This window comes from Pelophylax lessonae (assembly GCF_965119305.1).
Source record: "Pelophylax lessonae genome assembly, chromosome: 1".
Taxonomy (NCBI): Eukaryota; Metazoa; Chordata; class Amphibia; order Anura; family Ranidae; genus Pelophylax; species Pelophylax lessonae.
This window is the reverse complement of record NC_138768.1, coordinates 492,251,451-492,266,189: the sequence shown is the minus strand read 5'-3', so window position 1 is coordinate 492,266,189 and position 14,739 is coordinate 492,251,451. Positions and strand designations below refer to the sequence as shown.

At 50.7% G+C, this 14,739-nt stretch overlaps 1 protein-coding gene across 1 annotated transcript in view; it reads left to right on the top strand.

Annotated features, from left to right (window-relative positions):
• The window catches only part of TIMM44 (translocase of inner mitochondrial membrane 44), a 645,415-nt gene that overhangs the window by 127,224 nt on the left and 503,452 nt on the right, over positions 1-14,739 (top strand). The window contains exon 4 of the mRNA XM_082244204.1: positions 13,668-13,748. Coding sequence (XP_082100330.1) covers positions 13,668-13,748 — 81 coding nt within the window. The remainder of the gene's footprint in view (positions 1-13,667; positions 13,749-14,739) is intronic.

The window sequence follows — 14,739 nt, the reverse complement described above, 5'->3', positions numbered from 1 at the left end:
CATTAATGGGGGAAAAACACATGCAGAGATACCACTCAAGACTCAGCCAGGCAGGGAATCCCGCGTCCCGCAACAGAGAGGCATGTCCATAGAGTCAAATCCATCGGGGAACGGTAAGGACTGCAGGCGGAGACCCCGGCGGAAAACAGGAACATCAGGGCAAAAGGACATCAAACATACAAACAGGCAGCAGAGCACTTATTCATTGGAGGCCATCAAGCCAAGCCACGGCGGAATCAGGATCCTCAAAGAACCTCACTCTGTCTTCGGCCACCACGCGCAGCCTCGCAGGGTACAGCATGGAGTATTTGAGATTGCGGACACGCAGCCGGCGCTTGACCTCAGTAAACTGGCTGCGCTGCTTCTGAACAGCAGCCGAAAAATCGGGAAATGCCATAACAGTGTGATTGTCCAAGGGGATGTTGCCCTTTTCCCGGGCGAGGCGAAGCACAGCATCCCGGTCTCTGTAGTTAAGTAAGCGTGCAATAAAGACCCTAGGAGGGGCACCTTGGGGGGGTCGCTTCGCTGGCATCCTGTGGGCTCTTTCCACCACAAAAGCCTGGGAAAAGGCGGCGCGGCTGTAGGTAGTGACCAACAGGTTCTCCAGATAGGTGGCTGGGTCGGTGCCCTCCGATCCCTCAGGGAGACCGATAAAACGGATGTTGTTCCGCCTAGAACGATTTTCCATATCGTCCTGTTTAGCATAAAGTTGTGCAATGTCCCTGGAGGCCTGCTCCACTGAGGTGCGAACCGGGGGGAGTTCATCCTCCACAACACCCAAACGATCCTCCACCTCGGTTATCCGCCCCCTGAGTGTCTGCATGTCCTGGCGGATCAGCGAAATATCCACCTTAACCTCCTCGATTTTTGAGGTAAGAGTGGCCTGACATTGAGAGATAGCCTCCAGGATCTTACCGCTGTCCAAGGAGCGCTCGGCCGGATCCGGAGCGGAGGGTGGATCGCCGCCATCTTGGGCCTGCGCGCCGTCCTCCTGGCGGCGTAAACGATCGAGTTTGGCAGCGGCCTCGGAGCGTTTGGACGGTGGAGACATGGCGGCAGAGAGGCACGGTAAGCAGGCAGGCACACTGGAACGGAGATGCGGTGAGTATCGGGTCACAGGATGATAAGAAACCGTTAATGCCGGGAGAGAGGAGCTCACGCACGTCTGCTCACATGAAGCTTCAGGCCACGCCCCGCTCTCTTGGAAATTCAGACTGCGGTTCAACTGTTACTGTCCTTCACATAGTTGTCCTTTGGGACCTGTATGTGAGTTCTGGGACTGATGGTGCCTTCTTTCGAGATGGTCCCTTTCGCTCAATCCCTCTTGGGGATTCCCCAGAAGACGATCCTTTTCGAATGGGACTAGAATCCAGGTTTCCGATAAATGTCCTCGGGCTGAGAGCGAACCGGCTTTGCCTGGTTCACTGGATTGGGCACCTGCAGCTGCCCGGTGCACCTTCAATCGACTACGCCACCACCGTGGCTTATGTCATTTGCCAAGGGGGCACCAAGGTTGTCCTTGTGGCCTTGGAAGTGTCAATTCTTCATTGGGCAGTTGGGCCTTGTTCCAGCTCTTCCGCTGTTCCCTTTCCAGGTGTGGAAAACTTGGTGGGCAGGTTGCCTCAGTCGACAGGCTTTGGATGCAGGGGAATGGTCCCTTCATCTGGAGGTATTTCAGCAGCTGTGCCTTTATTGGGGGCACTCCAGATGTGGACCTGTTGGCGTCGCATCCACAGGATGGTGCTGCGGTTTGTGGCCTGCTCCTGGGACCCTCTGGCGGGTGCAATGGTGGCACCATGGGTTCTGTTATGGGCAAGAACATTTGCTAAGTTCAACTTGAACAATGCAGTGGTGTTTAGCATGGGTCACCTGCGCACGGCTGCTGCCAGCATGGTCGTGTGTGCGTGCTCACGGATGGGCCAAGGTCCATATTGGTTGCAGTCTGCCTTTCATTCTCTCAAGTTTCTGCCGAGAAATTTTCGCAGGATCGAGGTGGACGGGATTCCGGTCTTTCTCGTGGCTCCGGACTGGCCTCGCCGAGCTTGGTACGCTGACCTGGTTAGGCTAGCCGCAGATGCTCCTTAGGAATTTCTCTCAGGGAGGAGTTATTGTCTCCAGAGCCCATCTCCCGTCTGACTTTACGGTCGTTGACTTTGCTGAAGCGTGAGAAGCGACTTCTTTTAGGGTGATTTTTGTTCATCATATGAGACAGTCGTATATTGGGTGGGCTCCCCCTTGCTCTTACTCGGTGTCCCGGATCTTGGCTTTTTTCAGCTAAGTTGATCACAAGTTTGCTTTGAGTACTGTCAAGGGTTTTGACAGTTTTTGGCAAATTTCTTCCAAAGGCCGTTGGCTGCCTGTGCCCTGGTGCGTGACTTCTTCCAGGATGTGCAACACTTGGTACTTCCGGTGCAACCTCCGTTACCCACTGGGGACCTTGATTTGGTGCAGTTGGTTCTTTTAGACCCTCTGTGTATTCAAGGGTATCCCCTGCCTACCTTATTACAGAAGGTGCCCTTCTTGGTTGCTGTCACTCTGCGCGCAGGTGTCGGCACTGGCGTTATTTTCCTGTCGTTCTCCCTAATATGTTGATCATGGGGCCAAGTGGTACTTCGTCCGGATTTGTCCTTCCCTCCGAAGGTGGTTTCTGGCGTTCACTTGTACAGGGTCATTGTATTCCCATCTTGTGTCCTGAGCCCTCACATCCTAAGGAATGTGCATTGCTTACTCTGTTTAGAGTGCGGGCACTCAAGGTGTACTTGGCGACTACTGTGTCTTTTCGTAAGTCGGGCTCGCTCTCTGTACTTAACGGATGACCCTTTAATGGGACTGCCTGCGTCTGCTGCGTCTATTCCTGAATGGATTGGACAGACGGTGGTGCAGGTTTATTCAATTAAGGGTTTGTTCCTGCCCTTCCCTGTTTAGGCGCGTTATATTGGGACGCCAGTGCTTCCTGGGCTTTTCTCCTTGTAGGCATCTGTGCCTTTGAGTATCTGTATATGGCTTCCTCGCAGTCATGGACATAGATCTCAAATCCTAGCCGCCGTCATACAAAGCTAGCCAACAATTTAGTTGGTACGAGTTTTGTAACCTTCTTTTTATTGAACAGTTTCACATTCAATTTATACACATGAGCACATCCCCCCTCATGATCAAATTACTACACACTGGTCAGGGGTTGCCTGATTTCATTATCCTATGCAGATGAAATCTTAACAAGAAACAGAATTAACCAGGACTAATTATCTGGTCATCTGGACAGAACAATGTGAGGTCATTAACATTTAACAATGGGACAGGCAGACTTGACACAATACACATTATCTCAATACACAAACAATAGGGAAAGCTTGTCTGTGTGACATGGAATAGAAGCCAATGTGATTAGCTCAATGACCATGTTCAGAATCAAACAGCTGACCATCATTACTGTCCCACTTGAAGCGATTCAAACTATGAAGTATCTGTCTTTCACTCCCAGTGACGGTGAATACCGTCACAATGGCCATTTTCTTGTAGTTCACAATCGCTGGACAGCAATGGGAGACACAAAAGGCTCTAGGTATGACCCAGGTGCTTTTCATTTCCTGTTCCTGATCGTTTCTATCTTCAGCAACAACCTTTCCTGAAGCTTCCAGATCGGTTTGGTGGTAATGTTTTTGGGGCCGCTGTAGGTATTCCTCATCCAAACTGCTGCAGGCTGTGTTAGGCTGGGACTTATAGTATCACTGGTGCAGCGGTGCAAATCGTGTTTATTGCAACTTTTTTAATGTGACACTGCACTTATTTTCTTTTCATTGCTAATGGACAACATTTTACCTACAGACCCCCTCAGTGTGTCTGCGGGACCCTCTGGGTCGCAGCCCCTGTCTGCTATTACAGCAGTTTTGGAAAGCATGGTGTCAAAAGTGGATTTCGTTTTAAAAAGTACCGCTAGCCGAAAGCGATCTTTGCATTCTGTGGGCGAGGAGGACATACCCTCGTCAGCCTCCACCGGAGAAAGTGCGCTGGTGGTAGCACTTATAGTATCAGTGCAGGAAACATTAAAAATGGCAAATGTGTTTACAGGGACGTACGTGTATTTTGGCACCTGTATCCCAGAAGTCGGGCAAGGTGTTTCCTTGTCCAGAAATGTTTGACAATATTGTCAATGAACAGTGGGGACGCATCAAATAGAGGTTAGTGGTGCCCAAGCCCTTTAAACTGCATTACCCCTTTGCGTATGCGGTTTCCACTAGGTGGATGGTTCCACCTAGGGTGGATAATCCAGTTTCCAGATTGAACAAGTCTGCTGTAGTTCTGGTGGAAGAATCCAAGGCTTTTACAGACCCAGTGGATATACGGATTAAGCCTCTATCCCGCCATGTACATGTGTTAGCGGGCTCCATACTAAAACTGGTCTTTGTGATCACCCTTACAGAATGGGTGAAGTTACTGCAAGGTGACTTGGAACCGGAGCAGCTCTCCCCGGGTCTGCTTGAGCTCTTGGACCAGATGGGTCAAGCCCTTCTGTATATTTGTGATGCGTCGCTGGATGCGGCTGCACTCTGTCTGCGGTGGGGATTGCCATTAGACACATGTGGTTTAAGAGTTGGTCTGCGGACCAGGCCTCCAAAAAGGCTCTTCATGACCTTACTTTTAGGGGGGACAGGTTGTTTGGCTCTTCCTTGGATAACCTGATAAAAGTCTCTACGGGTGGGAAGAGTACTCTTCTTCCACAATTATCCAAGAGCAAGGTGCCACGCACTAGATGGGGACCCTCTTTCACTGCTCATAGGCGGCCCTTTTGTACATTAGGGTTGCAGGAGAAAGGTGCAAAGCCATTTCTGTCTTCTGGGGGTTCCAAGGAGACATGGTCGGGTAAGCAAAATCTAGCCAGTCCGGATCTGCAGACAAATCATCGTCTGCATGAAGGGACACCCCCACCCGTTTCTGAGGTGGGGGGACGTCTTCGATTCTTTCTGTAACCATGGACTTCTAGATTCAGGACAAATGGGTCCACAAACTGATCTTGTAACCTGGACTGATCGATTCAGGTTAAAAGATCGAATTCTGGTCTTGACCGTCACACAGGTTCTTCCTGTCCAATCTATGCCTATCTCCAGACTGGATAAGGTACCTACGAGAGGCGGTACAAGACCTGCTGTCTCAAGGGGTGATTGTGATGGTTCCCTATTGAAAATGCTTTCAGGGGTTTTATTCAAACCGGTTTACTATGCCCAGAAAGGAAGGCAAAGTAAATACAATTCTGGACCTCAAGGGTCCTGATCCGCTTTGTGTGGGTACAGAAGTTCAGAAAGGAGTCCATTTGAACAGTAGTAGCGTCCCTCTACCAAGATGATTTTTTGGCCTCTATAGTTATCAAGGAGTATCTATGCTGGCCACCAGCTTTTTATTTGCTTTGCTTTGCTGTAGGAGAGGAGCATTATCAATTCATGGCGTTACCCTTTGGTCTTGCCTCCGCCCCCCAGGGCTTTTAACAACGTGGTGGCTTCAGTGTTGGCATTACTGTGCCAACTGGGGATTTTGCTACTGGGTTACCCTGACCATCTTATTGAGAGGGGACTCTCATTCAGCCCTGTCGGGCGACTTGTCGAGCACAGTACGGACTCTGCAAGAGTTCGGTTGGAACATCAATTTAAAAAAATCTGCCCTGATATCTACGAGTCTGGATTATCTGGGCCTGACTCTGAATTCTGCTTTGACAAGGGTTTATCTTCCTCCCGATAAGCTGCAGAAGTTGCAAGGGGCAATCTGTTTGCTGTTGACCTGATGGTGTCAACCTTTCGAGGCGGTTCAGTTTGCTGAGTTCCACACGAGACCCTTACAAAGGGAAATTCTCGTCAAATGGAACAAAGATCCAAAGTCCTAGGATGCTTTGATTCTGTAGAGTGACAACACGAAGACTGCTCCTCTGTGGTGGCTTCGATTGTTGGCACTATGCCAGGTTAAGTCCTTCTTTCCATTGTATTGGAAGGTTGTAACTACAGATGGCAGCCTCTCAGGCTGGGGTGGAGTGCTGGGGAAGCTCTGCGCCCAGGGGTCCTGTATGTTGGGAAGAGTCAAAACTTCTGGTAAATATCTTGGAGCTCTGGGCAATAAAACTTTGCCTGAGACACTGGACAACTCATCTGCAGGATTGCCCAGTCCAGATACAGTTGGACAATGCCACGGCCGTGGCTGACATCAATCACCAAAAGGGCATGAAAAGTGTCCTGGTGGCTCGGGAGGTGGCCAACATCCTAGATTTGGTTGAAAAGTTGGTTTGAACCCTCTTTGCTGTGAACATCCCAGGTGGGGAGAATTGGCCGGCGGATTAACCGAGTCATCAGGTGTGGGATCAGGGGGAGTGGTCCCCACATTTGGAGGTGTTTCAACTCCTGTGTTCCTGGTGGGAGACACCCAACGTTGATCTGTTTGTTTCTTGACTCCAGAAGGTCAGAGGTTCTTAACCAGGTCTCAGGATCCTCTGGCCGACGCCACAGACGCGCTGGTGGCTTCTTGGAGTCAGTATGGGCTGATTTATGTGTTCTCTCCACTCAAAACTTCTGCCGTGACTTCTTCGCAGGGTAGAAGTGGAAGGGATTTCGGTCATTCTGTTGGCTCCCGACTGGTCTCGCCGGTCTTGGTACGCAGATCTGATAAGGTTGGTCGCCGATGCTGCCTGGGAGCTCCCTCTCAGGGAAGATCTGCTGTCTCGAACCATTCTTCCATCCTGCTATACAGTTGCTGGCTCTAACGGCGTGGCTGTTGAATGCCAGGTCTTGAAGGATAGACGTCTTTCTGATTCATTGATTCCAACATTGCTGAAGGCCATTAAGTCTACTTCCAGGAAGATCTATCTTTGTACGTGATAATCGTACATTTCATGGTTTGAATCTTTTCTCGGTGGCTAGGGTTTTGGCTTTTCTTAAAAAAGGTGTTGAACAGCTGGTTTGCCTTTAAAAGTGCCCAAGGCCAAGTGCAAGCCTTAGCTGGGTTTTTCCCTTTAGATACGCATGCCCAGATTTGCACTTTTATTCGGTGTTTGTCACATGGTTCCCCTGAGGTGATCGCCGCTACCTCCGCTGGATTTGAATTTGGTACTATCTCTTCTTCAAAATCCTCTGTTTGAGAACATTAGGAAGATTGCGCTGCTTACCTTGTCTCAAAAGGTTGCCTTTTTGGTGGCTATTACTTCTGCTCGCAGAGTATCAGGGTGAGCGTCAGGACAACGCCGCCTACTCAATCTGGTACGTCACAGAGATAAAGTGGTCCTCTGATCGAATCCGTTGTATCTTCCTAAGGTGGTGTCGGCTTTTAACCTAAATTAAGACATCGTGCTGCCTTCCTCATGTCCTACGCCTAAACATCCCAAGGATGTTGCCTTGCACACTCTGGATGTGGTTCGGGCTATAAGGGTTTATCTAACGGTTATGGAGTCCTTCAGGAAGTCGGACTCTTTGTCCTTCCAGATGGTCCTCGCAAAGGTTTGGCTGCTTCCGCTACTACCATTTTTTGAAATGGATCAGACAGGCAGTTGTTCAGGCTTATTCAATCAAGGGTCAGTTCCTCTTTTCCCTGTAAAGGCGCATTCTATTAGAGCAGGGGTCCTCAAACTTTTTAAACAGGGGGCCAGTTCACGGTCCCTCGGACACTGTTGGGGGCCGGACTATAGTTTGAAAAAAAAATATGAACGAATTCCAATGCGCATATTTTATTTGTAGTGCACAAAAAAACAGGAAAAACAATATAATATTTATTGTTTTATTTATATATATATATATATATATATTTATATATCACCACAGCGTGCCCCCCTTTCAATGCCAGAGTGACCACAGAGTGCCCCCTTTCAATGCCAGAGTGACCACAGCGTGCCCCCTTTCAATGCCAGAGTGACCACAGCGTGCCCCTTTTCAATGCCAGAGTGACCACAGCGTGCCCCCTTTCAATGCCAGAGTGACCACAGCGTGCCCCCTTTCAATGCCGGAGTGACCACAGCGTGTCCCCCTTTCAATGCCAGAGTGACCACAGCGTGTCCCCCTTTCAATGCCAGAGTGACCACAGCGTGTCCCCCTTTCAATGCCAGAGTGACCACAGCGTGTCCCCCTTTCAATGCCAGAGTGACCACAGCGTGTCCCCCTTTCAATGCCAGAGTGACCACAGCGTGTCCCCCTTTCAATGCCAGAGTGACCACAGCGTGTCCCCCTTTCAATGCCAGAGTGACCACAGCGTGTCCCCCTTTCAATGCCAGAGTGACCACAGCGTGTCCCCCTTTCAATGCAGAATGACCACAGCGTGTCCCCCTTTCAATGCAGAGTGACCACAGCGTGTCCCCCTTTCAATGCAGAGTGACCACAGCGTGTCCCCCTTTCAATGCAGAGTGACCACAGCGTGTCCCCCTTTCAATGCAGAGTGACCACAGCGTGCCCCCTTTCAATGCCAGAGTGACCACAGCGTGCCCCCTTTCAATGCAGAGTGACCACAGCGTGCCCCCTTTCAATGCAGAGTGACCACAGCGTGCCCCCTTTCGATGCCAGTGTGACCACAGCGTGCCCCCTTTCGATGCCAGAGTGACCACAGCGTGCCCCCTTTCGATGCCAGAGTGACCACAGCGTGCCCCCTTTCGATGCCAGAGTGACCACAGCGTGCCCCCTTTCAATGCTAGAGTGACCACAGCGTGCCCCCTTTCAATGCCAGAGTGACCACAGCGTGCCCCCTTTCAATGCCAGAGTGACCACAGCGTGCCCCCTTTCAATGCCAGAGTGACCACAGCGTGCCCCCTTTCAATGCCAGAGTGACCACAGCGTGCCCCCTTTCAATGCCAGATTGACCACAGCATGCCCCCTTTCAATGCCAGAGTGACCACAGCGTGTCCCCCTTTCAATGCAGAGTGACCACAGCGTGTCCCCCTTTCAATGCAGAGTGACCACAGCGTGTCCCCCTTTCAATGCAGAGTGACCACAGCGTGCCCCCTTTCAATGCAGAGTGACCACAGCGTGCCCCCTTTCAATGCAGAGAGACCACAGCGTGCCCCCTTTCAATGCCAGTGTGACCACAGGGTGCCCCCTTTCGATGCCAGAGCGACCACAGGGTGCCCCCTTTCAATGCCAGAGCGACCACAGGGTGCCCCCTTTCAATGCCAGAGTGACCACAGGGTGCCCCCTTTCAATGCCAGAGTGACCACAGGGTGCCCCCTTTCAATGCCAGATTGACCACAGCGTGCCCCCTTTCAATGCCAGATTGACCACAGCGTGTCCTCCTTTCAATGCGGAGGGACCACAGCGTGCCCCCCTTTCAATGCAGAGGGACCACACCGTGCCCCCCTTTCAATGCAAAGTGACCAAAGCATGCTCTCCTCTCAATACCAGAGTGACCACAGCTATACCCTGTCAGAATGCTATACCCCGTCACTTCCGGTGGCGGTACATCATGAAACAGCTGTGAGACTCACCAGTGCACATGCGCAGACAGGACGGATTGCCGCTGTTACAGTCATCGATTCTGACAAGGTATAGCAGTCCATACAGGGGGCGGGGCGGGGAGGAACATTTTGCAGAGCTCAGTGTGCGGAGGCGGGGCGGGAGGGTTGAAGGAGGCGGGAAGGAAGTTCGGCCGTGACATTAATACAGGCCTTCTAGCCATTAAAAGGCATAAAAAAAAACAAAACATATACTTAGTATTTTATATAAATTATATATAGGAGGAGCCACTTCGGCTTTTAATGGCTAGAATGCCTGTATTAATGTGACGGCCGAACTTCCTTCCCGCCTCCTCTCAGTTCTACCCTCCGGCCCCGCCTCTGGTAAGTGAGCTCTGCAAAATGTTCCTCCCCGCACTGACCCCTGTAAGAACTCGATGACGGGTGTTCTGACAAATACCCTGTCACTGCGCAAAATGTTCCTCCCCGTCCCGCCCCCTGTATGGACTGCTATACCTTGTCAGATTTGATGACTAACAGCGGCAAGCCGACCTGTCTGCGCATGCGCACTGGTGAGTCTCACAGCTGTTTCATGACTTACCGCCCCCGGAAGCGACGGGAGTATAGCATTCTGACAGATTAAAGCAATCTGTCAGAACACCGACCGGTGGGCCGGGCCGTAGTTTGAGGACCCCTGTACTAGAGCGTTGAGTGCCTCTTGGGCTTTTTGCCACCAGGACTCTGTTATACAAGTTTTTAAGGCAGCGACTTGCACGTCTGTGCACACCTTTACAACATTTTAAAAGGTGGATTTGTTGGCTTCTTTGAAGGCCTCTTTTGGTTGCAAAGTTTTGCAAGCTGCTGTTTCATGAGAATGTTTTTTTTTAATTCTTAGTGTTTTTTTTGCCTGGGTGAGCTCCTGTTTGGCTGAGCTCCATATTGTCCGGTTGGCTAGGATTAGCCTCTTGGAGTTGACGTTACTGTCTGGTTGTGTTTTTCTCAGGCCTCATGCCTATACTGCTTTGGGATGTCCCACTCAGCTCATGAAGATGAGGCTGTGTCTGTCAATGGACGATAGAGAAAATAAGATTTTTGTAAGATCTTACCGTAAAATCTTTTTCTCTTACGTCCTCCGACAGTCGCCGCCATCTTCATATTCGTCACAATAGGTATTAGACTTTGCTCCGTAGGAGTAGCTAGGCAACAGAATATGTCAATATTAAAGCTTTTAACATATCCCCACCCCAGGGGGTGGTCCCCTCAGTCTATACCGTCGGCTTACGTCTTTCGCCAAGGGGGCACCAAGAGAGCCCGGGCGGCTCGGGAAGTGGCCGACATTCTGTCTTGGGCCGAGACACATGTCCCGGCGATATCGGCGGTTCACATTCCGGGGGTGGAGAACTGGCGGGCGGATTATCAGATGCCGCCAGTCCCTGGACCAGGGGGAATGGCCCCTCCGTCCGGATGTCCTCCAGATGTTGTGCGCGAAGTGGGGTCTTCCGGAGGTGGACCTGTTCGTCTCGTCTGAACAGCAAGGTGAACAGGTTCGTGGCAAGGCCACTCGATCCTCGGGCAGACGCGTCAGTCGCGTTGGTAGCTCCGTGGCATCAGTACCGACTGATGTATGCGTTTTCACCGTTTTCAATTGCTGCCCAGGTTCCTTCGCAGGTTGGACTCGGAACCGAAACACGGTGATTCTTGTGACACCGGACTGGCCTTGCCGGTCCTGGTACGCAGACCTCGTGCATTTGGCGGTCGACGCCCCGTGGCGTCTGCCTCTTCTGGAAGATCTCCGGTCTCTAGGGCTGATATTTCATCCTGCCTTACAGTCGCTGGCTTTGCCGGCCTGGCTGTTGAAACCGAGGTCCTGAGGGATAGGGGTCTGTCCCCTGAGGTCATTCACACTTTGATCGACGCGAGGAATTTTTCCTCGGGGGAAGGTCTTTTACCGTACTTGGTAGGCCTATTTTGCCTGGTGTGAGTCCAGGGGGTCTTCACCTCGCCAGTAGTCGGTGTCTGGGGTGTTGTCCTTCCTTCGAGTGGGTGTTGACAGCGTTTGGCGCTGGCTACGTTCAAGGGTCAGGTGTCTGCGATGGTCGTTCTTTTTTCAACGTCCTATGGCATCTAACTCCTTGGTTGGCACTTTTGTTCGGGGGCATCTGGTCCCTCCTAGGAGGGTGCCTCTGCCTCTTTGGGACTGGAATCTTGTTCTGTCCGTGTTACAACATGGTTCTTTTTTTGAACGGATCAGGTAGATCTCGTTGTCTATGTTGTCCTAGAAGGTCACCTTTTTTGGTGGCGATCACGTCGGCTCGCAGAGTGTCGGAGCTGGCAGCTTGTCCTGCCATTGTTCGTATCTGGTCACTCGTTGTGTTAAGGTGGTCTTGTGACCTAACCCTTCTTTTTTTCCGAAGAGGGTTTCGGAATTTCACCTCAGTGAGGTCGTTGTCTTGCCTTCGCCTTGCGCGAAGTCTAAACATCCGGTGGAGGTGGAGTTGCACTCCTTGGATGCTGTTCATGGCGATTAGGGTTTACCTAAAATCGTCTGAATCTTTTCGCAGGTCGGATTCTTTGTTTGTCCTTCCGGGGGTCCTCGGAAGGGCGTAGCGGCGTCGGCTTCTGCCGTCGCCAATTGGTTCAGACAGGCCATTGAACAGGCCTATGCTTTGCGGGGAAAAGTTTCCCCTATGCCTGTGGAGGCGCACTCTACCAGATCTCTGAGTACGTCTTGGGCCTGTCGTCATGGGGCTTCTGTGGCCCAGGTGTGTGGGGCGGCGACCTGGTCGACCGTGCACACCTTCACTCTGTTCCACGTAGTGGATGTTCAAGCATCGGCAGATGCTTCCTTTTGCCGCAAGGTTCTTAGTGCGGCGGTCCCTTAGGGTTCCTGGTTTTGGTCCTTTGGGCTGTTTGGGATTTCTTTTTATCCCTGGGTTATTTGTTTTTTTCCTGGGTTATTGCTCCCGTTGAGCAAATTTTTTCTCGTGTTGCCCAGCTGGTTTCCTTCCTTTGGTAAGGTTACTTTCTTTGATGTGGAGACTGCGTTGCCTTTAGGCGCGGCTGCGTTTCCCACCCCTCATGTTTGCACTGCTTTGGGACGTCCCTATTGTGACGAATATGAAGATGGCGGCGACTGTCGGAGGACGTAAGAGAAAACGGAATTTTTGTAAAATCTTACCTGTAAAATTCCTTTCTCTGAGTCCTCCGACAGTCGCCGCCCCCGCCCCCGCCCCTCTTTTGGGGTTTAGGTACTCTACTGCTATTCCACTGAAACTGAAGCAGGAAACAGGAAGCAGGAGGGTATAGACTGAGGGGACCACCCCCTGGGGTGGGGATATGTTAAAAGCTTTAATATTGACATATTCTGTTGCCTAGCTACTCCTACGGAGCAAAGTCTAATACCCATTGTGACGAATATGAAGATGGCGGCGACTGTCGGAGGACTCAGAGAAAGGAATTTTACAGGTAAGATTTTACAAACATTCCGTTTTCTCCAATGTCCATCGACATACGCAGCACCCGCCTCTCCTGATTGGGGGTGGTTCTTTTTTCTTTACTGTTTGTAACTAAACTGATTTGCTGGGTTGTGGCAGTGGCGGTTATGCCTGGAGGGACAGCCCCGTGGGTGTGAATATGTTAAAAACTTTGTGCTAACGTACTGCCTAGACTATTGCTGCAGGTGGCAGCATAACCCACTGAGCTTATGAAGATGAGGCTGCGTCTGTTGATGGACATCAGAGCAAAAGATTTTATGATGAGATCTTACAAAAATCTTATTTTTTTTATGTTTTAAAGTTTATATCCATTTTAAAAGCAGGGTATACACCGATTTTTTTTTTCTTTTTTGTTTACCAGTGGGTTGAACAGATAAACTTGCAGATACTTGCATCCACAAAAGTAATGTGAATGCAGGGATCTCCCCACACCGTGCTATTCTATTCTGACAGCGGGGACTCTTCCCCCCCCCCCCCCGCCCACCTTGTCAGAATATACAGATCAGCTCTGCAGCCATCAGCTGCATGCGCTGATCTAATGCTTGTTTTCCGGCTTCTGATAGACCCTGGTACAAACATAGTGAAATTCATCCAGAACCTGCTGAAATTCATCCAGAACTTGCTGAACCAGCTTATTTTTGGTCCTTGTTTACCAACCTTACAATAAACCAAGACTATGCCTAACTTTTTCTAGTTCCACAATTTCATTTGCATGTGTTTTGTCATGTTTTTTGTTGCGGTTTGTTGTAAATTTTTTTTTTCTTTGACAGAAAACAATAGAATCAGAAACAATGAAGACATCAGAAGTTTTTCGAAAGAAGTTTGGAGAGCTTTCAGACACCGTCAAGGAGGTAATGATCTAGCAGAATTTGTGTGCTGCTGTCGATTTTATTGCAGGTTAAACAGAGAAAATAGTTAAAGCGGTTGTAAAGGTTGTAGGTTTTTCTCTTAACGTCCTCTGACAGACGCAGCTCTCAATGTTTCTTCACGCATGGATAATGCGCCATCTACAGGAGTAGACTAGGCAGTGAAAACTTTAAACTTGACACTCCTATAGGGGCTGTCCCTCATGACATTACCCCAGACACACTGCTTACTAGTCACTTTCTTGCTTCCTAGTTAAGGAGTAGGACTTAGGTTCCCTACTGGGACTTCGGTCTCAGTTTAATTTTCTTTTGAGAAATGTTAATCTTTACTCACTATAGCTAGCTAGTGTCAGGGGGATCCTCCTGGTGAACTACAAGCGACAGCTGGGCTGGGGTTTCGCACTGGATAATCTAGATCCTTATGGTCTCCCAGCCTGGCCAACGAGTGTGAGCAGGTTGTGGTCCGCCCAGTCCTCCCCACGACAGAGCCTTAGTGGATGGGGACGAGCCTGCGAACAGAGGCTTCGCCTGGACGCATCAACCTAGAACGCCCTGAGTTGCAGCGTAACCCTCTTGGCTGAAAGCACCCCCACTCAGGGTGGGAGGCGAGCTTTTTCGGAGCGGAGCCTCCCAGTCCATGGTATGGTGAGTGATGCTACGTCCCAGTGACAGTCCTCTGGGGGGAATATGGGGCCCACTCCTCGGGTTAAAAGGGCTGTGTGTCTCTGAAAGATCCCCCAGGGCTGTCAGGATGATCCTGTCCTCCCGGCTCCCGCTGGGGGCACTCTAGCGGCGTCTGACGCCTGGGGGGGGGTTTGAAGTTGTTACCTTGTCCGGCGGGGTTCCCCACAGTGCCCTCATTCCTGGGTTCCTGAAAGTTTGGCGCTGTTTTCGGCCGCCATCTTAAGTGTGGGCATAGGCCGTGCTGTATGGGCAGCAGCCATTTTCCTTGTGCTTTTTATAATTTTCTATTGGC